This window comes from Mirounga angustirostris, unplaced genomic scaffold, assembly GCF_029215605.1.
Source record: "Mirounga angustirostris isolate CCGP_5_RB_7025 unplaced genomic scaffold, mMirAng1.0.hap1 SCAF_5, whole genome shotgun sequence".
In the NCBI taxonomy this organism is placed as follows: Eukaryota; Metazoa; Chordata; class Mammalia; order Carnivora; family Phocidae; genus Mirounga; species Mirounga angustirostris.
The window spans coordinates 109,983,941-110,008,660 of record NW_026991713.1 but is presented as its reverse complement, the minus strand read 5'-3'; the positions used below and the strand labels follow the sequence as shown (position 1 = coordinate 110,008,660).

General features: G+C 38.7%; 1 protein-coding gene across 5 annotated transcripts in view; it reads left to right on the top strand.

Moving 5' to 3' along the window:
• MPP7 (MAGUK p55 scaffold protein 7) overlaps window positions 1–24,720 on the top strand; it is a 367,939-nt gene that overhangs the window by 251,781 nt on the left and 91,438 nt on the right. For all 5 annotated transcript variants that reach the window (XM_045874225.3, XM_064591873.1, XM_064591872.1 and 2 more), the window contains one exon: window positions 3,808–3,939. In XM_045874225.3, the coding sequence (XP_045730181.2) occupies window positions 3,808–3,939 (132 nt within the window). The remainder of the gene's footprint in view (window positions 1–3,807; window positions 3,940–24,720) is intronic.

Below are 24,720 nucleotides of genomic sequence, written 5' to 3'. Positions count from 1 at the left end.
CATAGCTCAATAATGTTCCATTTGTAATTTTTTACTATATTTTCTCTTTGTGTTGTTTCATTTTAGGTAGTTTATAAATTGCTTTAACTATAAGTGTTAATCTCATTCAGTGTACTTTTTAAAAAATTTCATACATTGTATCTTTTGTCTCTAGAAGTTTGATTTGAATCTTTCTTGTATATGGCAAGTCTCATTTTCAGTGTTTTCTCTAGCTTTTTAAGCATTTGGAATACAGGTATAGTAATTGTTTTAATTTTCTTGTCTGCAGTCTCTAATTTCAGGATTTGGTTCTATATAATTCCGTCATCTGTGTAATTTTCAGAGTTTAGTTCTATGGTGTTATGTTGTTCTTCATTATGAGTAGTATTTTCTTCTGTCTTCACATGCCTCATAACTTTCGTCAGTAATTGATTGGCTCTCAGTCATTATGAGTTTTACTTTGTTTGATGCCGGATATTTTCATATTTTTATAGTGATATTCTTGAGGTTTTTTTCTGTTATATAATTACATGGAAATATTTTGGTCCTTCAGAGGCTTGCTTTTAAGCTTTGTTAGGTGAGATCTTAGCATTGTTTAATCTTGGATTAAGTATTTCCTCCTATTAAGACAATATCCCGTGTTAACTGTCCTCAGTGCCTTGTGAATGCCAAGCTTTTCCCCTCTGACTGAAGGGAACAGGAGCTATTCCTGCCCTGTGTGAGCTTTGGGAATTGTTCCCTGTAATGCATAGTTTCTTAACCTTGGAGCTATTGACATTATGGAGCTTGAAAATTATTGGGGGGAGGGGGTGTGGAGGGCAGGGAACTGCCGTGTATGCTGTCAAATGTTTAGGAGCATCCCTGGCCTCAAACTGGATGGCAGTAGCATCCTCCACACTGTGACAACCCAAAATGTCTCCAGACATTGTCAAATGGCTATTGGGGAGTAAAATTGTTCTCAGCTGATAACCACTGCTCTAATCCTTTCTGGTAGTTTTTTTGTATGCATGTGCTTTGGCTGAGGACTCAAAGGGGGACCTCTTGCAGATCTCCAGAGCCCATGCCTCTCACCATCTTCTCTTTCATACTCTCTCCTGAGAACTTTAGTTCCTTGACCTCCCAGCATTCCTCACTGTGTTGTCTCAACTTACGGAGACCAGTGGGTTCTGCCTGGGTACCTTCTCCCCCTACACGGCCAGGAAACTCTGGCCTCACAAGGCTCACATTTGTTTCCTGTCTCTCAGTGATCACTGTCCTTAATTGTCTGATGTCCAGTGTCTTCCCAAACCATTGTGCATCTTTTTGATTGTTGTTTTTTTGTTTTTTTAAGTTTTCTGTTTTCTACTTTTTTCAAGTGGGATCCCTATTAACTTCATCTTGGCTCTCATCCTTATTCCTGAATGGTATTTTTGCTGAATACACAATTCTGGGCTGGCTGTTATTTATTTATTTATTTTTTAAAGCACTTACAAAGGTATTTAACTGGCTTCTGGTTTTCATTGTGGCTAATCACTCAGCTGTCAGTCATATTTTTTTTCTGATATTTTTAAGATCCTCCTGTCTTTGGTGTTCTGTAGTTTCACTACGATATATATCTAATCTTGGATTTCTTTTTATTGTTCCTGCTTCCTAATGGATATATTGGGTTTCCTGAATCTTCAGACTCAGTCTCTCATCAGTTGTCAAAAATTTACAGCTATTATCTCTTCAAATATTTGTTCATCTTGAGGCTGTTCATTCCTTTGCTCTGAAACTCTTGTCAGATACAAAAAGCGACATTTGTGGCATATGTAACTAACAAAGGCTTGGGTCCAGTATATTATAAAGAATTCTTACATATCAATAAGAAAAAGACAGATAGAATAGAAAACTGTGTGAGGATATTCAGCAGGCATCTCCCAAAAAAAGCTATCATTGGTTATAAGAAATATGAAATTTCAATCACAAGGAGATACCACTGCCAGATTGAAACTAGTAATGTAAAATGTTGGGGATCATGGGATATAACTAGAACTCACGGAAGCTGTTGGTAGGAGTAGAACTGGGACAACCACTTTGAAAAATTGTTCATCTTGTATCTAGTAATGTTGAATATACTTAGAAACCCACAACCCAGACTTTTCTCTCTTAAATATACTTGACCTTTGAACAATGCAGGGATTAGGGTCACTGATTCCCTGCCTGGTTAGAAATTTGTGTATAAGGAGGGCACTTGTTGTGATGAGCACTGGGTGTTATACACAACTAATGAATCATTGAATACTACATCAGAAACTAATGATGTACTATATGTTGGCTAACCAAACATAATTTAAAAAAAAAAAGAAAGAAATTTGTGTATAACTTTTGGCTCCCCAAAACTTAACTACAAATAGCCAACTGTTGACTGGAAGCCTTACCAATAGCAAATAGTTGATAACACATATTTTGTATGTTATGTGTATTATATACTGTGCTCTTCCAATAAAGTATATGAGATAAAAGAAAATGTTAAGAAAATTATTAGGAAAAGAAAATACATTTATAAGACTGTTGTATTTTTCAAAAAATACCTGGATACAAATGGACTCGTGCTGTTCAAACCCAAGTTGTTCAACAGCCAACTGTACTTAACCCCAATTGTGTGTGTGTGTGTGTGTGTGTGCATGCGTGCACGCATGCGCATTAAAAGATGAGAAATATTTATAGCAGCACTATTTATAATAGCCAAGAACTGAAAACATCCTAAATGTTCCTCAAAGGCATAGTGGGCAAAGAAACTGTGAGATATTCATATCTTGGAAAAAAGACCACAGGTGAATGCAGCTGGACCATTGAGAGGCTATTACAGTTCTCCAGGTAAAACACGACAACATCAATGTCTCTGAACTTTTCCTGTAAAAATGGTCTGTTGCTCCTACTCCATCTTGCTCTCATAGCATGATGGCAGCGATGGACAACACATCCATGGATGAAGACTGGGTGACAGGAGCATTTCCTTTACAAAAACAGGTAGCATCATTTGCCAGCCTCTGGTCTAGAGCTGAGAGAAGACAACACATTTAGGATATATTTTGCAAGTAGATTTAACAGGATATGGATTGGGTGTTGAGGAGTGTACGGTGGAGAAGAGATTTGTTTCAAGGGTGATTTCTAGGCTTCTGGCTAGAATAATTTACAGACTGGTGGTAGTGATTAGGGAACAAATGAGTTAAAAGTCTAAAACCCACTCTCCTAAAATAGTAGTGACATGTCAAGGTTTGAGAGTTATTTTGGTCATTGGTCTATAATGACAATGTGACAGTGTTTTGTGGAGATTTACCACCATGCCAGTCATGACTAGAAAAACTTTCACTATACACAAATTAGTTATCTTATTACACAAAAAAATGAAAAGGTGAGAAAACAAGAAAAGAACGAAAATTAGTCATTATTGGTCAGTTTTTTTGTGTGTTTTCTGCTAACAGGAGGAAGGGAAAAATACAGTTCTCTCAGACTCCTACTGGCTGATCAACAATGTACCTAGAGCCTCATTTTCTAGTAAAAGTAATAACCCCCACCCCATCCCCAGCTGCCACCCTTATAATGATGAACCAGAAAATATACAGGTGAGAGGACTTTTATGCTGATTCTTGTCCTACATTGGTGGCATTGGGGATGGGGATGGCAGCTAAATAGTGCCGCCTTCTCCTGTCCTACATATTCCCATTTCGAAGATCCTCCTTTTCATGTAGTTGCCTATCACCATTGTTACGTCAAAATTATAACACCGATTTGATTTTCTTTATAGTTGGATGTGCTTGGGATTTTATATTTGATTAATTTTTTTCCAAATGTTGACTTTGATAGGCTTTGCTCTCTGTACATGATACTGTGGCTCAGAAGAATTACGATCCTGTATTACCGCCAATGCCTGATGATATTGACGATGAAGAAGACTCCGTAAAAATCATTCGTCTGGTCAAAAATAGAGAACCACTGGTGAGTTGTAGTTTACACTTGGTGCTCAGATGTGAGTAGCTATCATGATAAAACCAAATCTTATGGGGACATACCATTTATTCCTCTCTTTGAAACATAATTTTTCTGTGTTGTCAAACTTTAGAGTGTTCATGTCTAAAAAATAATATTTAGAAAAATGAAAAAAAAGCTAAATAAAACGACAAGCATTCTCTTGGTTATACATAGCAATAATTTGTACGATGTGACGTTGACGTTTATAAAAGAAAGTATAACATGTGCCAGTCACAGCTGATTTAAGATTAAATGGTGCAACTAAAAATAATTGCTTATGGTTTTTCTAGAAAGCTGATTTATTTTAAAGTAATGAGGAGAAGCTTACCAAATATCTGTTATTTCAAAATGTAAATGTACCCATTTATTTTAGCACCAGAATTTATACAATGTCAGATTACATCAAGCGATTTACAGTGGGCAGAATGATGCCCAGTGATGTCATGTCCTAATCTTCAGAGCCTGTGAGATATTACTTTAAATAGCAAAGGGACTTGTCATGATTTGGTAAGAGTCTTGAGATGGGAAGATTATCCTGGTTTAGATGGTGGGTCTAGTGTCTTCACAAGGGTTTTTACTAAAGTAGAAAGAGGAGGCAAGGAGTCAGAGTTGCAAAAGGAGACGTGATGATTAAAGCAAAGGTTGATGTTGCCATGAGCCAAGGAATGCCAGAAGTTTCTAGAAACTGGAAAAAGCTCAAGGATCAGATTCTCTCCTAGATCCTCCAGAAGGAACACAGCCCTGCTGACACCTTGATTTTAGCCCCAGGACACTCATTTTGACCCTCCGACTTACAGAACTGTAAGATAATAAATTTGTGTTGTTTTAAGTCACTACCTTTGTGTGGCGCATTTGTCTCAGCAATAGGATACGAGTACAGAGTATATCCATATTTTGCTGAAACTACGTTCTGAAGAAAAATAGATTTTATCATCTAGCAGTTGATTTTAAATGTGTTGTGGCTCATTTTGTCTACTTAAGACATTTTTGTGTTCTTAAAGCAAGTATCAGTGGATAAGGCAATATTTGCTGGGCATTAGGTGAGGTACTTTACATACATTATATTTAATCCTCATAGTACGTGTCTTTTTCCATTTTTATAGACTAGGAAATGAATGTACAAAGAAGCAAAGCAACTTACCTAAGTATCACAGGTAATGAGGGGTAGAACTAAGGTCCAGATTTGGCTTTTTACCTTCTAATACTAGTTTTTTCTTCTATACCATATTGTGTCTTTATACTTTTACCTTTTAGGTGGTTTTCATATTTTGCTTTAGTTAAGGACAACTTTGGCACCTTGATAAATGCATTGGACACCTTGCCCAGAAAAATACACAGATAAATTTGCATGTAATATAAGGGAATTTTTGAGCCCCTGAAGCTCATCCGTGGATATCCTAGGACTCCCTGTATTCTTGGCTAAGATTGTTTAATGTAGATTATGAATTTATGCCTTTCATCTGTGGTTATAAACTTGTACTGGTAACCTAAATATCTCTTGGTATTTATTATGAAGGTAACATACTTAGTAAGGCTAGACGGTATGCAGTTGGGATGTAGAAAGGTGTATCTCAAGGCCTATTGCCATAAAGTGACTCCTTCTTGGTGGCTTCTGTGCATCCCTCAGTAAGAAATACGTTTTCTGTTTTGACAAATTCAGGCTCTTAGATAATTGAAAGGCTGGCCATCTTGAGGAGTTCAGTAATTCCCTAGTAATCATTTCTTTGATCAGTCATAGTTTTCCCAGGGGTGGCAAGGTTTTGGGTGTGTTGGTTTGGTGAGCTAACATTTAAACCACCATCAGCGACATGTAAGTCCTGAGCCTCTCCTGATCAAATAAGATCTTCAGATATACAGTGCAAGAGGAGGGGAAGCACAAAATACCCCAGGATGTTATTTAGGGGGGCAGAAGTACTATACGTTCAGTTAGCAAGAATAGAAGGAAATGCATGGGAATAAAAATTTCAAGTTTCCCTACGGTTATATGGAGCTTGTGGGGCTATGCAGGTGCTAAGAGGCTAGAAATTGGTTGAATTGTTAGGGTGAGGAGCTTGGGTGGCTCCGTCAGTTGAGTATCTAACTTTTGATTTTGGGGTCATATTCTCAGAGTTGTGGAGCTTGCTTGGGATTCTCTCTCTCTCTCCCTCTCTTCCTCTGCCCCCCTCTAATTAATTAATTAATTAAAATAAGTTTAAAAATTATTTCTCTTAAGCATGAGAATGTTTTCCAGATTTGTAACATTTGTATATTCTGGGGATATCCTAAATATTTCTTGGAATTGTTCAGTTTTCTTATTCCTGTACCATGGTATAATTTGGCAATTTTGTATGTACTTGGTAGCATTTTCCTTTCTACTTCCCCTTAAATGATGAAATTTAAAATTTTTAATTTTAAATTAAATTTTTAATTCCATTGCATTTTTATCCATTATTTTTATTCTGCTTTTTGCCTGTTTTTACATGAATTGAAAAAATTTTTCTGTTTCTCCATTATTTAAAAGTAAATTAATAATAAAAGTTTTTTCCCCCCAAATTTATGCAATTAACTTCTTTAAACTCTAGGTTTATTTTTTTATACTAATATTCCATGTATAAGGCAATTTCAAGCAATTTCAAGGACTTTTAAGTTATCTTACTTTAAAAAATTATTTTAGTCACTGGTCCTTTGTCTTCCTAGTGAGCCACAATTTGCATGTTTTTTTGTTCAAGGAGCTGTATTGAAAAAAATAAAAATAAAAACTTCAAATAGAAAACAACATCTACATGGAATGAAGAAATCCCCCAAATTATTTGTTATGATTCCTGAGAAAAGTATTTAGATTTCAGATGTCATTTCAACCTTGGAATATGAAATCAGGGAAGGCGAATTACTTGTCTTGAATATTAGTTTGACAGTTATTGTAAAGTAGGAGTATTGGATGAATAAAAAAGTTTAAAAAATGAACTAGTCAGAAAAGTAGAAAATAGTCATTTTCAACAAGCTTGTCATTTTACATTTGTCAAATGTCACTTGTCATTTTGGAGAGGTTATTGGAAAAAGCCACAACCACCAAAGGGGTAGGGGGTGGGGAGGGAGAAGCAGAAACTGGGAGAAGATTAAGTCTGAGGCATCCTTAGGAGAATGAATCCAAGGGGTTAAGAATCAAATAGTTAAGATGAGGAAAGCCAAGCTGAAATAAAATTCTAGTGATTGGATGGTCAGTAAATTTTCGGCAAATGATTCAGGAGGAAAGGCCAAAAGATTTAGCAATCAATGGGCTAGTTTATCGGTGTTACCTAAGCATGTGATTTTGGGGGCACGTGGGTGGCTCAGCTGGTTAAGCATCTGACTTGATTTCAGCTCAGGTCATGGTCTCAGGGTCCTGGGATCGTGCCCCACATCGGCTCTGTGCTTGGGAGGGAGTTTGCTTGAGAAATCTCTCCTTCTCCTTCTGCCCCTCGCCCGCACACTCACTCCTGCCACGCACTCACTCTCTCTCAAATAAATAACCTTTTTTAAAAAAAATGTAAGTTTGTGTGTTAGACTGAGTTATAATGCAGTGCAATAAATGCCAAGCTTGCATTAGATGACCTAAGTGGGAGGCATTATGCTGTCACTTATTTGCTCTATATCCTTATAGGAACAAGTCACTTAGCCTCTCAGCCTGAGGCTCCTTATTAGATAGTCAGGAGATATGCCTCTTCAAGAGTGTTTTGAATATCAACTAGTATAATGTATTTGAAATGCTCTGTAAGTTTTTATGCATTATGCATGCATTATATCAGTGTTACACAGAATGATGAGAAGGTAGGAGCTCTAGATGACAGTTGTTGAAGGAGAGGACCATTTCCAGGAAAAAGAGGCCGTGAACACAGATCATGTAGATAATTTGCCATGGAAAGGTGAGGGGGTGATAATTTCAGGGAAGGGATGATGAATGAACTGAGAGAAGGAGAGTTTAAAAACACTGGTCAGGATGCAGGGAGCAGAGTTATCCTCCCTTCCTGTGAATATGGAATAATTTGTAACTGTTTTATCCAGAAATAATGAATAATAAATATTAATTTTTAGGCAGGCTTAAGAAAATGACTTTCTATTGGTGAGTGAGTGGATTATAATCCCGATTTTCAGTTTCTGGCATGGGTTGTCCTTGATTCTTTTAGAACGGTGGTGCTCAAACCTTTTTTTTAGATTTTTTTTAGATGTCTCCGATGTTCTTGATGCAAATGTGTGGTAGATGATACTTGAAACCATTTTGATTTAAAAGGTTCAGGGGCGCCTGGGTGGCTCAGTTGGTTAAGCGACTGCCTTCGGCTCAGGTCATGATCCTGGAGTCCTGGGATCGAGTCCCGCATCGGGCTCCCTGCTCGGCAGGGAGTCTGCTTCTCCCTCTGACCCTCCTCCCTCTCATGCTCTCTGTCTCTCATTCTCTCTGTCTCAAATAAATAAATAAATAAAATAAAATCTTTAAAAGGTTCAACCTGAAATCACCTGTGCTACCAGCTGAAGGGGAAGGTCCTAGAACATTGGCAGTATTGGAGGAGATGCAGTTTTTATGTAGGACATTGTGATAGCTCAGTCTCAGCAGTCCTCTTTTATAAACCATTTTACAGCAGTAACAAGACAGACACATTCAAGCAGAATTTTAACTTCTCAGTCTAACCTGAAGTTCTCTATATTCTATATTTTGTCAAAATCACATAGAATAATGGGATGCCTGCGTGGCTCAGTTGGTTGAGCATCCAACTCTTGACTTCGGCCCAGGTCATGATCTCAGGGTCGTGAGACTGAGCCCTGTGTAGGGCTCTGTGCTGAGTGTGGAGCCTGCTTGAGATTGTCTCTCTCCCTCTCCCTCCCTCCCTCTCTCTCTCTCAAAAATCACATAGAATAAATTCAGAATATATAAGAAAATATGTACTAAAACATTAGATACAATTTTAATTCATTTTGCCTTTGCCACCTGTGCCATTGGACTGTAGACTTTTGGATAATATGACATGTAATGTGCTCTGTTTTATTGAGTTTTGATCTTATTTTCATGCAAGTACGTTCCACTAGGAATACCTCAAGGAATTGTGATAATGGGGGTTTGGAAAGCAATATGGAAATAGAAATCTTCAAGAATGAAGGGATCAAAATGAAGATAGAGTCAAGTGCTGGTATCATGTAGAAACAGAGATTATTTCTCAGGGTCCATAGTTCACCCTCCAGGGATAGGTAAAATCAGCAGATAGCAAGCACTCTGTTTCAAGATTCCTGTAACAGAGTAACCCTTTAGTGTTGGGAGTGCTCGTCTTTATCTACACATTCGAGAAATGATTTCATCCAGCCCATGGCTTTAAAAATAATCTGTGTGTCAGTGACTCCCAGGTCTATTGCTCTTCCAGATCTTTTTTCTGAGTTTCAAATTTGTATGTCCATCTGTGTACTTGATATCTCCATTGGAATGTCTAATGGACAGCTCTGTCTTGACATGTCCAAAAGTAAACTGATCTTTGTCCCCAAATCCGTTCCCCTTCTAGGATTCCTCCTCTTTGTTGATTACAATCCCATCTTTCTAATTGCTCAGCCAAAAACCAGAGTCAATCTTTGATACCTTTCTTCTTTCATGTCCCATTTCCAGTCCATTGGGAATTCTTTAGGCTCTACCAATAATATATCCGGACTATTCATCACTTCCCCTCCTGCCAGTCAGATCCAAGCCTTCTTCATCTTTACCCTGGAGTATTTTAACAACCTCCAATTTGTTTCCTTGCTTTAGCTCTTACATTCCTTCAACCTTAACACAGTAAGTGGAGTGAGCCTGTTAGATTATAGCACTTTTGCTGTTCGGGTTCTCCCTGAATAAACTGGAATAAACCTTTTTCTTCACTATGAATTTTACTATTTTTCAATGTAGAATTGAAAAATAAAATCCAGAGCTCTCACGAGGATCTACATGATCTGGCTCTCTGTTAACCATCTGACCTCAGCTCCTACTGCTTCTTCCTTTTTACTTTACTCCAGGCACACTGACTTTTTTGCTCTTCCTTGATCATTCTATTCATAGCCCCATCTCAGTACCTTTGTGCTGTTTTCATCTATTCTTTCCCTTTAGCTAAGTCCTTCATCTTTTTTTTTTTCTTTTTCTTTTTCTTTTTTTAAGAGAGGGAGAGGGGAGGGGCAGAGAAAGAGAGAATCTTAAGCAGGCTCCGTGATCAGCACAAAGCCTCTTGCAGGGCTCCATCTCACAACCCTGAGATCGTGATCTGAGTGGTGGACCCGCACACCCTCTCCTTCATCTCCTTTTTATCTCTCTTTACTCAGTGTCATCTTCTCATTGGGGTGTATCTTTACACTGTCTTTACATTGTCTTTCTTCCCTGCCCTGGCACTCCTGATCTTTCTCACCCAGCCCTCTCTCATACTCATAGTGTTTACCACTTTCTAACACACTGTTTATCTCATTATTTCATATTTTGTTTATTGTCCTTCTCCCTTGTTAGATGTAAGCTCCACAAGGGGACAGAAATGCTTAGTTTGTTTCACCACTGTATTACAAGCTCTTGGAACAGAACCTGGCATAGAGTAGGTTCTCAATAAATATTCATCAACTTCATTGAGTCACAGGATAAGTCAAAAGGACTAGCAGTAAGGGGCACCTGGGTGGCCCAGTCAGTTAAGTGTCTGCCTTCGGCTCAGGTCATGATCCAGTCTCCTGGGATTGAGTCCCACATCAGGCTCCCTGCTCAGCAGGGAGTCTGCTTCTCCCTCTCCCTCTGACCCTCCCCTTCTTGTGTGCTCAGTCTCAAGTAAATAAAATCTTAAAAAAAAAAAAAAAAAAGGCCTAGCAGTAAGCACAACAAACTGAATGGTCCTACATTGAAAAATAGTAAAATTCATAGTGAAGAAAAAGGTTTATTCCAGTTACTTAATTCTATGTTACAAACCACCCCAAATTTTGTGGCTAAAACAATAATATATTATTATATTTCATAGTTTTAAAGGTTGATAGGCTCAGTAGGTGGTTCTTAGAGTCCCTCACATGTACAGTTAGATGGTGGCTAAGATTGGAGTCATCTGTGAACTTCATTCCTATGACTGATGCCTGGATTGGGATGGCTGGAAAGTTGGGGGCTGATCAGGCATCTCTTTCTGGGTTGTACCTCCATTTGGCTAGTGTGGGCTTCCTCACAGCTTGGCAGGAATCATGATTTCTTATGGTGTCTGACTTCCCAAAGAGCCAGTATTTCAAGAGGCCCAGGATGCAGCTGCAAGTCTTCTCATAGCCTTAAATGCCTTAAAACCATTTTTACCACTTGATATGAGAATATGGCATGCACATACAAAAAAGGAAGAAATTGTTGATCTCCATCATAGACAAACTACTGCAAGGGTAATGAACTTACAAATTTATGAATAAGAGGTTATAGAAAGATATAGGGTAAGCAGTATTGAGTAAGTTACGATAAGCAATTCTGGGGCACCTGGGTGGCTCAGATGTTAAGCGTCTGCCTGTGGCTCAGGTCATGATCCCAGGGTCCTGGGATCGAGCCCCACATTGGGGTCCCTGCTCGACGGGAATCCTGCTTCCCCCTCTCCCACTCCCCCTGCTTGTGTTCCCTCTCTCGCTGTGTCTCTTTTGTCAAATAAATAAATAAAATCTTAAAAAATAAATAAAAATAAAAATAAGCAATTCTGATGAGTTTGCCTTAGATAAGTCCTGACTTTACTACACACTAATTTTCTGATCTTAGACAAATTATAACCATTTGTGATTACTTTCTCATCTATAAAATCTGGATAAATAGAGACTTGGGTTCAAGATGGCAGTGTAGGAAGATCCCTCCCATGTATACAAGAAATATACAACTGCATATAGAATAATTTGAAAAAGACCAGAAAACTGGATGAACAGAGCCTCTACAATAAAGGGCAAAAAGAACAGCATTGAGATGGATAGGAGAGGCAGAGACACCATCTTGCCAGAAACAACCCACTGTACATTCAATGATCACAGTCAAGGAGGATCTCAAAAATACAGAAGTTTTCCCTGAGTGAGGGGTTTGTGTTCCACATCAGGCACTGAAAACCCTTAGATCCTGAATGAGAAAGATGAGGCCTCTAAATGCCAGACTTTGAAAACCAACAGAGATTATGTTCAGGAAAACCATGGAACTATAGGGAATGGAGAACTTGCTCTTAAGGGTTCATGTGCAGACTCACTCACCAAGAGACCCAGCACAAAAACGCCAATTTGAAAAGCACCTAGACCATATGTGAAGGAGACCCACTTACTAATCTTAAAGTGCTTGCCAGAGAGGCTGGAAACTTTTGGAACTTTTCCCAGGGATGGAGACACTGGCAGGTGCCATACTTGTGACCTTATCTACCTTGTTAAAGTTGGTGAGGGTGGGAGTCATTTGGAAACTATTCCTCTAATCTGCTAGAGATGGGGGATGTGCCCAGCTGAGAATCCTGCCAATCCCCACACTGCAGTTGTGCATCCCGGCTGGGTCAGGCAACAGCCCTGCCCATCCCTTTGCCACAGTGCAGCCTTGTGCCACTCAGTGCAGCCATGCATTACAGCCAGACTGGGCACTACTCTATATACCACTGCATCACAAACATAGCCCTGCCACAGCAAACAGACTCATGCATCCCATACAGGGGATGCTTCTTGAGCACCTAGCTCTGGTCAGAGGGCATTGAGTTTCTGGGCCATATGACATCTCCTTTACAAGGTCAATCCTTCAATACTAGGAGAGGTGATTGATTTACCTAGTACATAGAAACAAACAGAGTCAGACAAAAATGAGACATAGGAAAATGTTCTAAATGAAACAGGATAAAACATTAGAAAATGACATTGATGAAATGAAAAAAGCAATGTATCTGATAAAGAATTCAAAGTAATGGTCATAAAGATGCTCACTGAACTCAGAAGAAAATTGGATGAACATAGATCCTCAACAAAGAGAAAATATAACAAAATTCCAAACAGAAGGTACAGAGCTGAACAATACAGTAATTGAACTGAAAAGTACACTAGAGCAGTTCAACAGACTGGATGAGGCCAAAAATCAGGTCAGCAAGCTGGAAGAAAAAGCAATAGAAGTCACCCAGACAGAACAGCAAAAAAAAAAAAAGAATGAAAAAAAAAGAAGATAATTTAAGGAACCTTTGAATCCACATCAAGTGAAATAACATTCACATTGTAGGGTTCCAAATACAAGATAGACAGGGCCAGAAAACTTATTTGAAGAAATAATGGCTGAAAACTTTTCTAATCTAGAGAAGAAAATAGACCTACAGGTTCATGAAGCCCAGAGAGTTCCAAATAAGAAGAACCCAAGGAGATCCATACCAGGACACATTATAATTAAAATGGTAAAAGAGAATCTTAAAAGCTGCAAGAGAAAAACAACTTATATATCAAGGGAAACCCCATAAGACTATCAGCAGATTTTTCAGCAGAAACTTTGCAGGCCAGAAGTGAGTGGCATGACATATTCAAAGTGCTGAAAGGAGAAAACTTCTAACGTAGAAGTCTTTACTGGTAAGTTTAGTACTCAGGTTTGAAGAAGAGATTAAAAGTTTTATAGATAAGCAAACACAGAAGTGGTTCATCGTCACTAAACTGGCTCTATCAGAAATATTAAAGGGACGTCTCTCTAAACTGAAAAAGAAATGGAACTAATTAATAATAAGAAAGCATGTGAAAGTAAAAATTTCACTGGAAAAGGTAAATATATGGTAAAGATAGTGGATCAACCACTAATAAGGCAAGTGTGAAGGTCAAAATACAAAAATAGTAAAATTAACTAAAACTACAGTGATTAGTTAAGAGAGGCACAAAATAAAAAGGTGTAAAGTGTGACATAAGAAATATAAAACATGGGAAGCAGGAAAAAAAAATATAAGGTTTTGGAATATGTTCAACTTAAGTTGCTGTCAACTCAAAACAGACCATTATATATACAGGAAGTTACGGTGAACTTAGCAAAATTTATACTAAATACACAAAATGAGAAAAGAATCTAAACAATATAAAAGGAAACCATTGAACCAGAAGGGAAGAGAGAGAACAGAAGGGAACCACGAAAACAGCCAGAAAACAATGAACAAAATGATAATAAGTATGTACTTATCAATAATTACTTTAAATGAACTAAATATTCCAGTCAAAAGACACAAAGTGGGGGGGCGGAGCAAGATGGCGGAGGAGTAGGAGACCTGGATTTCGTCTCCTCTCAGGAATTCAGCTGGATAGGGATCAAACCATTCTGAATACCTACAAACTCAACAGGAGATCGAAGAAAAGAAGAGCAACAACTCTCTCATCAGAAAAGCGACCACTTTCTGGAAGGTAGGACGGGCGGAGAAGTGAATCCGCGGCGATATTCGGGAGGATAGTCGGCGGGGGAGGGGCCTCCGTCAGCTGCTTCTGGCAAGTGATAGAACCACGAAGCACAGAATCGGAACTTTTAAAAGTCTGCTCCACTGAGGGACATCACTCTGGTGGCTAAGCGGGGGGTGGAACCCTCCGGGACAGTGTGGTCTCAGGACCCTCGGGGTCACAGAAAGACCGGGGGTGCCCGAGTGTGGCAGAGCTCCCAGGTAACGGAGCAGGGAAGCCGGCTGCAGAGGCGGAGCCCAGGCGCGGGCTCTCAGCTCGGGGTCGCCATAAACCGTGATCCGCGGCACAGTCGGGCCCCTGCTCCTCCAGCAGGGACCCAACAAGCGGCAGATCCGGGGAGACTCACCTTCCTCCCCCGGGAGGAGCCGCGCGGGAGTGCACCGCAGGGATCTGCTGGGTTTGGAGACTCCACACCGAGTCGGGTGCCAGAGATAGAAACGCGCGGTCACAGGCCAGGTGAGCATGGAGTGAGGCCGGAGACCGGGGAGATGGGAGTGACTGACGGCTTTTCTCTGGGGGCTCACTGAGGAGCGGGGCCCCGAGTTCTCGGCTCCTCCGGGGCGGAGATTAGGAGGCCGCCATTTTCACTCTCCGCCTCCAAAGCTGTACAGAAAGCTCGCAGGGAACAAAAGCTCTGGAGAGCAAACCCGAGCAGATTACTTAGCCGAGAGGGGGCAAGGGCGGGGCAATTCCGCCTCCGGCAGAGACATTTGGAAACCATGGCAACAGGCCCCTCCCCAGAAGATCAGCGAGAGCAGCCAGCCAAGACCAAGTTTACCGATCACCGAGAACGGCAGAACTCTAGCGCTAGGGGAATACTGCACATAGAATTCACGGCTTTTTTACCATGATTCTTTAGTCTTTTAAAGTTAATTTTTTTTAACTGTCTTTTTGTCTTTTTATTTCTTTTTGAATTTTTCTTTTTCCCTTTTTCAACCAACATCTTATCAATCCCTTTTTTTTAAAAATAACATTTTTATTTTTCATTTTTAGAGTCATATTCTCTCCCTTCATAGTAGTTACCCATATTTTTGGCTTATATATATAAGTTGTTCTCTCTTTAAAATTTTGAGATAGTTTCTTCTAACAGATTAAAATATACCCTAAATCTCTAGTATATGGTGTTTTCTATTCCCCTGCCTGATCACATCCTCTCCCTTTCTTTTTTCTTTCTTTTTCTTTTTTTAAATCCTCTTCTTTCTTTTTTCAAACAACTTCTTATCAATTCCTTTTATAAAATTTTTTATAATTTCCATTTTTACAGTCATATTCCATCCCTTCATCATATCAACCCTTATTTTTGTACATATATAAGTTTTTCCTTCTTTAAAATTTTGGGAGGCACTTTCTTCTAAAAGACCAAAATACACCCCAAATCTAGTGTGTGGCACTGATCTATATACCAGCCTGATCATATTTAATCACATTCTGGTTTTTTTAGTTGTTGTTGTTGTTTTGTTTGTTTTTGTTTGTTTGTTTTGTTTGTTTTGTTTGTTTTTGTTTTTATCTTTATCTTTTTCCTTTTTTTCTTTTTCTTTTTTCTCTCTTTCCCTTTCTTATCCCACTGCTTCAGGTCTTTTCTGATTTGTTTAGAGTATATTTTCTGGGGACGTGGTTACTCTGCTAGCATTTTGTTCTCTCATTAATCTATTCTCCTCTGCACAAAATGACAAGACGGAAAAAATCACCCCAACAAAAAGAATAAGAGTGGGACCGACTGCCAGGGACCTACTCAATACGGACATCAGTACGATATCAGATCTAGAGTTAAGAATCATCACTTTAAAGATACTAGCTGGGCTTGAAAAAAATATGGAAGTTATTAGAGAAACCCTTTCTGGAGAAGTAAAAGAGCTAAAATTCAACCAAGTAGAAATCAAAAAGGCTATTAATGAGGTGCAATCAAAAATGGGGGCGCTAACTGCTAGAATAAATGAAGCAGAAGAGAGAATCAGTAATATAGAAGATGAAATGATGGAAAATAAAGAAGCTGAGAAAAAGAGATATAAACAACTACTGGATCACGAGGGCAGAATTCGAGAGATAAGCGATACCATAAGACGAAACAACATTAGAATAATTGGGATCCCAGAAGAAGAAGAAAGAGAGAGAGGGCCAGAAGGTATAATGGAGCAAATTATAGCAGAGAACTTCCCTAATTTGGGGAAAGAAACAGACATGAAAATCCAGGAAGCACAGAGAACCCCTCTCAAAATCAATAAAAATAGGTCAACTCCCCGACATCTAATAGTAAAACTTACGAGTCTCATAGACAAAGAGAAAATCCTGAAAGCAGCTGGGGAGAAGAGATATGTAACCTACAAGGGTAGAAACAGTCGATTGGCAACAGACCTATCCACAGAGACCTGGCAGGCCAGAAAGGACTGGCAGGATATATTCAGAGCACTAAATGAGAAAAATATGCACCCCAAAGCAACGGAATACACATTCTTCTCTAGTGCCCATGGAACATTCTCCAGAATAGATCACATCCTAGGTCATAAATCAGGTCTCAACCGGTACCAAAAGATTGGGATCATTCCCGGCCGATTTTCAGACCACAATGCTTTGAAACTAGAACTCAATCCCAAGAGGAAAGTCGGAAAGAACTCAAATACATGGAGGCTAAAGAGCATCCTACTGAAGAATGAATGGGTCAACCAGGAAATTAAAGAAGAATTAAAAAAATACATGGAAACCAATGAAAATGAAAACACAACTGTTCAAAATCTTTGGGATGCAGCAAAGGCAGTCCTAAGAGGAAAGTATATAGCAATACAAGCCTTTCTCAAGAAACAAGAAAGGTCTCAAGTACACAACCTAACCCTACACCTAAAGGAGCTGGAGAAAGAACAGCAAATAAAGCCTAAACCCAGCAGGAGAAGAGAAATAATAAAGATCAGAGCAGTAATCAATGAAATAGAAACTAAAAGAACAGTAGAACAGATCAACGAAACTAGGAGCTGGTTCTTTGAAAGAATTAACAAGATTGATAAACCCCTGGCCAGACTTATCAAAAAGAGAAGAGAAATGACCTAAATCCACAAAATCATGAATGAAAGAGGAGAGATCACAACCAACACCAAAGAAATACAAACAATTATAAGAACATATTATGAGCAACTCTATGCCAGCAAATTAGATAACCTGGAAGAGCTGGAGGCATTCCTAGAGATGTATCAACTACCAAAACTGAACCAGGATGAAATAGAAAACCTGAACAGACCTATAACCACTAAGGAAATTGAAGCAGTCATCAAAAATCTCCCAAAAAACAAAAGCCCAGGGCCAGATGGCTTCCCAGGGGAATTCTACCAAACATTTCAAGAAGAATTAATACCTATTCTTCTGAAACTGTTCCAAAAAATAGAAACGGAAGGAAAACTTCCAAACTCATTTTATGAGGCCAGCATTACCTTGATCCCCAAACCAGACAAAGACCCCATCAAAAAGGAGAATTACAGACCAATATCCCTGATGAACATGGATGCAAAAATTCTCACCAAAATACTAGCCAATAGGATCCAACAGTACATTAAAAGGATTATTCACCATGACCAAGTGGGATTTATCCCTGGGCTGCAAGGTTGGTTCAACATCTGCAAATCAATCAGTGTGATACAATACATTAACAAAAGAAAGAACAAGAATCCTATGATCCTCTCAATAGATGCAGAAAAAGCTTTTGACAAAGTACAGCATCCTTTCTTGATCAAAACTCTTCAGAGTATAGGGATAGAGGGTACATACCTCAATATCATAAAAGCCATCTATGAAAAACCTACAGCGAATATCATTCTCAATGGGGAAAAACTGAGAGCTGTCCCCCTAAGGTCAGGAACGTGGCAGGGATGTCCGCTATCACCACTGCTATTCAACATAGTATTGGAAGTCCTAGCCACAGCAATCAGACAACAAAAAGAAATCAAAGGCATCCAAATTGGCAAAGAAGAAGTCAAACTCTCACTCTTTGCAGATGATATGATACTTTATGTGGAAAACCCAAAAGACTCCATGCCAAAACTGCTAGAACTCATACAGGAATTCAGTAAAGTGGCAGGATATAAAATCAATGCACAGAAGTCAGTGGCATTCCTATACACCAACAACAAGACAGAAGAAAGAGAAACTAAGGAGTCGATCCCATTTACAATTGCACCCAAAACCATAAGATACCTAGGAATAAATCTAACCAAAGAGACAAAGGATCTGTACTCAGAAAACTATAAAATACTCATGAAAGAAATTGAGGAAGACACAAAGAAATGGAAAAACGTTCCATGCTCATGGATTGGAAGAACAAATATTGTGAAGATGTCAATGCTACCTAGAGCAATCTACACATTCAATGCAATCCCCATCAAAATACCATCCACTTTGTTCAAAGAAATGCAACAAATCATCCTAAAATTTGTTTGGAACCAGAAAAGACCCCGCATAGCCAGAGGAATATTGAAAAAGAAAAGCAAAGCCAGCGGCATCACAATTCCGGACTTCAAGCTCTATTACAAAGCTGTCATCATCAAGACAGCATGGTACTGGCATAAAAACAGACACATAGATCAATGGAACAGAATAGAGAGCCCAGAAATGGACCCTCAACTCTATGGTCAACTAATCTTCGACAAAGCAGGAAAGAATGTCCAATGGAACAAAGACAGTCTCTTCAACAAATGGTGTTGGGAAAATTGGCTAGCCACGTGCAGAAGAATGAAACTGGACCGTTTCCTTACACCACACACAAAAATAGACTCCAAATGGTTGAAAGACCTCAACGTGAGACAGGAGTCCATCAAAATCCTAAAGGAGAACACAGGCAGCAACCTCTTTGACCTCAGCCGAAGCAACTTCTTCCTAGAAACATCGCCAAAGGCAAGGGAAGCAAGGGCAAAAATGAACTATTGGGACTTCATCAAGATAAAAAGCTTTTGCAAAGCAAAGGAAACAGTCCACAAAACCAAAAGACAACCGACAGAATGGGAGAAGATATTTGCAAATGACATATCAGATAAAGGGCTAGTATCCAAAATCTATAAAGAACTCATCAAACTCAACACCCAAAGAACAAAGAATCCAATCAAGAAATGGGCAGAAGACATGAACAGACATTTTTCCAAAGAAGACATCCAAATGGCCAACAGACACATGAAAAAGTGCTCAATATCACTCAGCATCAGGGAAATCCAAATCAAAACCTCAATGAGATACCACCTCATACCAGTCAGAATGGCTAAAATTAACAAGTCAGGAAATGACAGATGTTGGCGGGGATGCGGAGAAAGGGGAACCCTCCTACACTGTTGGTGGGAATGCAAGCTCGTTCAGCCACTTTGGAAAACTGTATGGAGGTTCCTCAAAAAGTTGAAAATAGAGCTACCATATGATCCAGCAATTGCACTACTGGGTATTTACCCCAAAGATACAAAAGTAGGTATCCGAAGGGGTACGTGCACCCTGATTATTATAGCAGCAATGTCCACAATAGCCAAACTGTGGAAAGAGCCAAGATGTCCATCGACAGATGACTGGATAAAGAAGATGTGGTATACAATGGAATATTATGCAGCCATCAAAAGGAATGAGATCTTGCCATTTGCAACGACGTGGATGGAACTGGAGGGTATTATGTTGAGTGAAATAAGTCAAACAGAGAAAGACATGTATCATATGATCTCACTGATATGAGGAATTCTTAATCGCAGGAAACAAACTGGAGTGGTCGGGGGTGGAAGGGATGGGGTGGCTGGGTGACAGACATTGGGGAGGGTATGTGCTATGGTGAGCGCTGTGAATTGTGTAAGACTGTTGAATCTAAGATCTGTACCTCTGAAGCAAATAATGCGATATATGTTAAGAACAAAAAAAAAAGGAAAAAGAAGAAGAAGGTAGCGGGAGGGGAAGAATGAAGCGGGGGAAATCGGAGGGGTAGACAAACCATGAGAGACGATGGACTCTGAAAAACAAACAGGGTTCTAGAGGGGAGGGGGGTGGGAGGATGGGTTAGCCTGGTGGTGGGTATTGAGGAGGGCACATTCTGCATGGAGCACTGGGTGTTGTGCACAAACAATGAATAATGGAACACTTCATCTAAAACTAATGATGTAATGTATGGGGATTAACATAAGAATAAAAAAAAAAAGACACAAAGTGGTTGAATGGATAAAAAAAAAGAAGACCCATCTATATGCTCCCTATAATAAGAGACTCACTTCAGAAGTAAGTACATATATAAACTGAAAGTGAAAGAATGGAAAAAGATATTCCATGCAAATGGAAACAAAAAGCTGGTATAGCTATACTTATAGCAGACAAAATAGACTTTAAAACAAAAACTATAGTAATAAGAAAGGGCGTTACATAATGAAAAGGGTAATTCAACAAGAACACGTAACATTTATAAATACATATGCACCAAATACAGAGAGACCAAGATATATAAAGCAAATATTACAGACCTAAAGGGAGAAATTGACAGTAATACAGCAATAGTAGGGAACTTTTAACCACCCCTCTTACATCAATGGATACATCATCCAAACAAAGTCCATGAGGAAACAGTGGCTTTGAACAATACATTAGACCAGATAGACTTAATAGCTATGTACAGAGCATTCCATCCAAAAAGAACAGAATACACATGCTTCTGAACTGCACATGGAATAGTCTCCAGGAAGATCATGTTAGGCCACAAAACTAGTCTCAATAAATTCAAGAAGATGAAATATCAAGCATCTTAACCCACAATGGTATAAAACTAAAAATCAATTACAAGAAGAAAATTGGGAAAACCCCCAAAATATGGAGATCAATCAAAATGCTATTGAACAATCAATTGGTCATTGAAGAAAACAAAGAGGAAATTAAAATTACCTAGGGACAAAAATGAAAATAGGAACACCACCAACCCAAATTTTTTAAATGAGCAAAAGTGATTCTAAAAGGGAAATTCATAGCAATACAGGCCTACCTCAAGTAAATCTCAAATAATCTGATTTTACACAAAACGGAAGCCCAAAGTTGAGGGAGAGAAATAGTAAAGATCACAGCAGGGGCTGTGGTGGCTCAATCGGTTAAGCGTCTGCCTTCATCTCAGGGTCCTGGGATGGAGCCCCGCATCAGTCTCCCTGCTCAGCGGAGAGCCTGCCTCTCCCTCTCCCTCTGCCTGCCTCTCTCCTACTTGTGCTCTCTCTCTGTCAAATAAATAAAATCTTAAAAAAATAAAGATCAGAGGGGCGCCTGGGTGTCTCAGTCGTTGAGCGTCTGCCTTCGGCTCAGGTCGTGATCCCAGGGTCCTGGGATCGAGCCCCGCATCAGTCTTCCTGCTGGGCAGGAAGCCTGTTTCTCCCTCTCCCACTCCCCCTGCTTGTGTTCCCTCTCTCGCTGTGTCTCTCTGTGAAATAAATAAATTAAATCTTTAAAAAAAAAATAAAAAATAAATAAAGATCAGAGCAGAAATAAATGAAAGAGACAAAACAATAGAAAAGGTCAATGAAACTAAGCTGGTTCTTTGAAAAGATAAAGCAACTTGACAAACCTTTGGCCAGACTCATCAAGAAAAAGGAGTCAAGTAAAATCAGAAATGAAAGAGAAGTTACAGCTGACACCACTGAAATACGAAGAATCATGAGACTATGAACAATTATAGGCCAACAAATTGGACAACCTAGAAGAAATGGATAAATTTCTAGAAATATAAAATTTTCCAAGACCAAGTCATAAAGAAATAGAAAATCTGAATAGACCACTTACTAGCAAGGATATTGAATTAATAATCAGAACTTCCCAAAAGTCCAGGACCAGATGGTTTCACAGATGAATTTTATCAAACATTCGAAGATTTAATACATATCCTTTTAAAACTCTTACAATAAAAATTTAAGGGGAGGGAGCACTTCATTAGTTATGAAGCATTACCCTGATACCAAAACTAGACAAGAATACCACATATACACAGAAAGTTACAGGCCAGTATCATTGGTGACACTGATGAAAAAATTCTCAACAAAATATTAGCAAACCGAGTTCAATAATACATTAAACAGATCATAAACCACAATCAAGTGGGATTTAGTCCAGGGATCCAAGGATGGTTCAGTGCCCACAGATCAATCAACACCACATTAACAAAATGAAGGATAAAAATCATATGATCTTAATAGATGCAGAAAAATCTTTTGACAAACTTCAACATCCATTTATATGACCCAAACTCAACAAAGTGAGTAAAGATAATAAAGGCCATATATGACAGACCCACAGCTAACATCAAACTCAACAGTAAAAAGCTGGCAGTTTTTCTCTAAGATCAGAAACAAGAGAATTGCACACTCTTGCCACTTTCATTCAACACAGTACTGGAAGTCCTAGCCACAGCAAAGAGAAAGAAATAGAAGACACCCAAGGGAGGAAGAACTAAAACTATCACTATTTGCAGTTGACACAACACTATATATAGAAAATCCAAAAGACTCTATCAAAACTGTTAGAACTAATAGATGGATTTAGTAAAGTAGGAGGATACAAAATTAACATAACAGAAATCTGGCATTTCTATACATGAATAATGAGTTATCAGAGAGAGGAATTAAGAAAAAATCTCATTTAAAAGCACACCAAAAAGAATAAAATACCTAGGAATAAATTTAACCAAGGAAGTGAAAGATCTGTATACTGAAAACCATGGCACTGATGAAAAATTAAAGAAGACACAAATAAATGGAAAGATAGTTCATGGTCATGAATTGGAAGAATTAATATTGTTAAAATGTCCATACTACCCAAAGCAATCTACAGATTCATTGCAGTCCCCTCTCAAAATTCCAAGGGCATTTTTCATGGAACTAGAACAAAAATTCTAAAATTTTTACAGAACCATGGAAGATCCCAAATAGCCAAAGTAATCTTGAGAAAGAACAAAGTTTGAGGCTTCATGCTCCTTGATTTGAAATTATACTACAAAGCTATAGTAATCAGAACAGTTTGGTATGGGCATAAGAACAGACATGCTGATCAATGGAACCGAATTGAGAGCCCAAAATTAAACCCACATATAATATGGACAATTAATTTGTAACAAAAGAGCCAATAACATACAATGGAGAAAGGAAAGTCTCTTCAATAAATGGTGTTGAGAAAAACTGAACAGCTACATCCAGAAGAATGAAACATGACCACTGTCTTGCCCTATACACAAAACTCATAATGCATTAAAGACTTGAACATAAGACCTGAAACTGTAAAATTCCTAAAAGAAGAAAACATAGGTGGTAAGCTCCTCGACATGTGTCTTAGCAGTATTTTTGTAGATCTGATTGCAAAGGCAAGGGAAACAAAAATAAACAAATTGGACTACATCAAACTTCTGCAGCAAATCATCGAAATGAAAAGATAATCTACTGAATAGAAGATTTTTGCAAATCATATATCTGATAAGGGATAATGTGCAAAATATATCAAGAACTTCTACAACTCAATAAATAAATAAATAAAACAAAACAACAAAGCAAAACCCCAAACAACTCAATTAAAAAATGAGCAGAGGATCTGAATAGACACTTTTCCAAAGAAGACATCCAGATGGCCAATAGGCACATGAAAAGATGCTCAACGTCAATAATTATTAGGGAAATGCAAATCAAAACTGCATTTGACACGTCACCTCACGTCAATTAGAATGGGTATTATCAAAAAGACGATATAACAAGCGTGGGTGAGGATGTGGAAGAAAGGAAACCCTTGTACACTGTTTATGGGAATGTAAATTAGTGCAGCCACTATGAAAAACAGTATGGAGAAGTCTCCGTTAAGACTAGAACTACTATATGATCCATCTATTCTACTTCTGGCTATTATCTGAAGAATATAAAAATACTGACTTGAAAAGATATATGCCCTGGGCGCCTGAGTGGCTCATTTGGTTAGGTGTCTGCCTTCAGCTCAGGTCATGATCCTGGGGTCCTGGGATCAAGTCCCGCATTGGGCTCCCTTCTTATTGGGGAGTCTGCTTCTCCCTCTACCCCTCCTCCTGCTCATGATCTCTCTCTCTCTCTAATTAATAAAATCTTAAAAAAAAAAAAAAGAGAGATGCCCCCCTGTATTCATTGTAACATTATATACAATAGCCGTGACCTGGAAAGAACCTAAATGTCCACTAGTAGACGAAGAGGTGAAGAAGATGTGGGTTGTTTGTGTGTGTGTGTGTATCTATACATAGATACACACACAACGGAATATTACCCTGCCATTAAAAATGAATGAAATCTTGCCATTTGTGACAACATGGAGAGACCTTGAAGGTATTATACTAAGTGAAAGAAGTTAGAGGATGACAAATACCATATAATTTTATTCATATGTAAAGTCTAGAAAAAA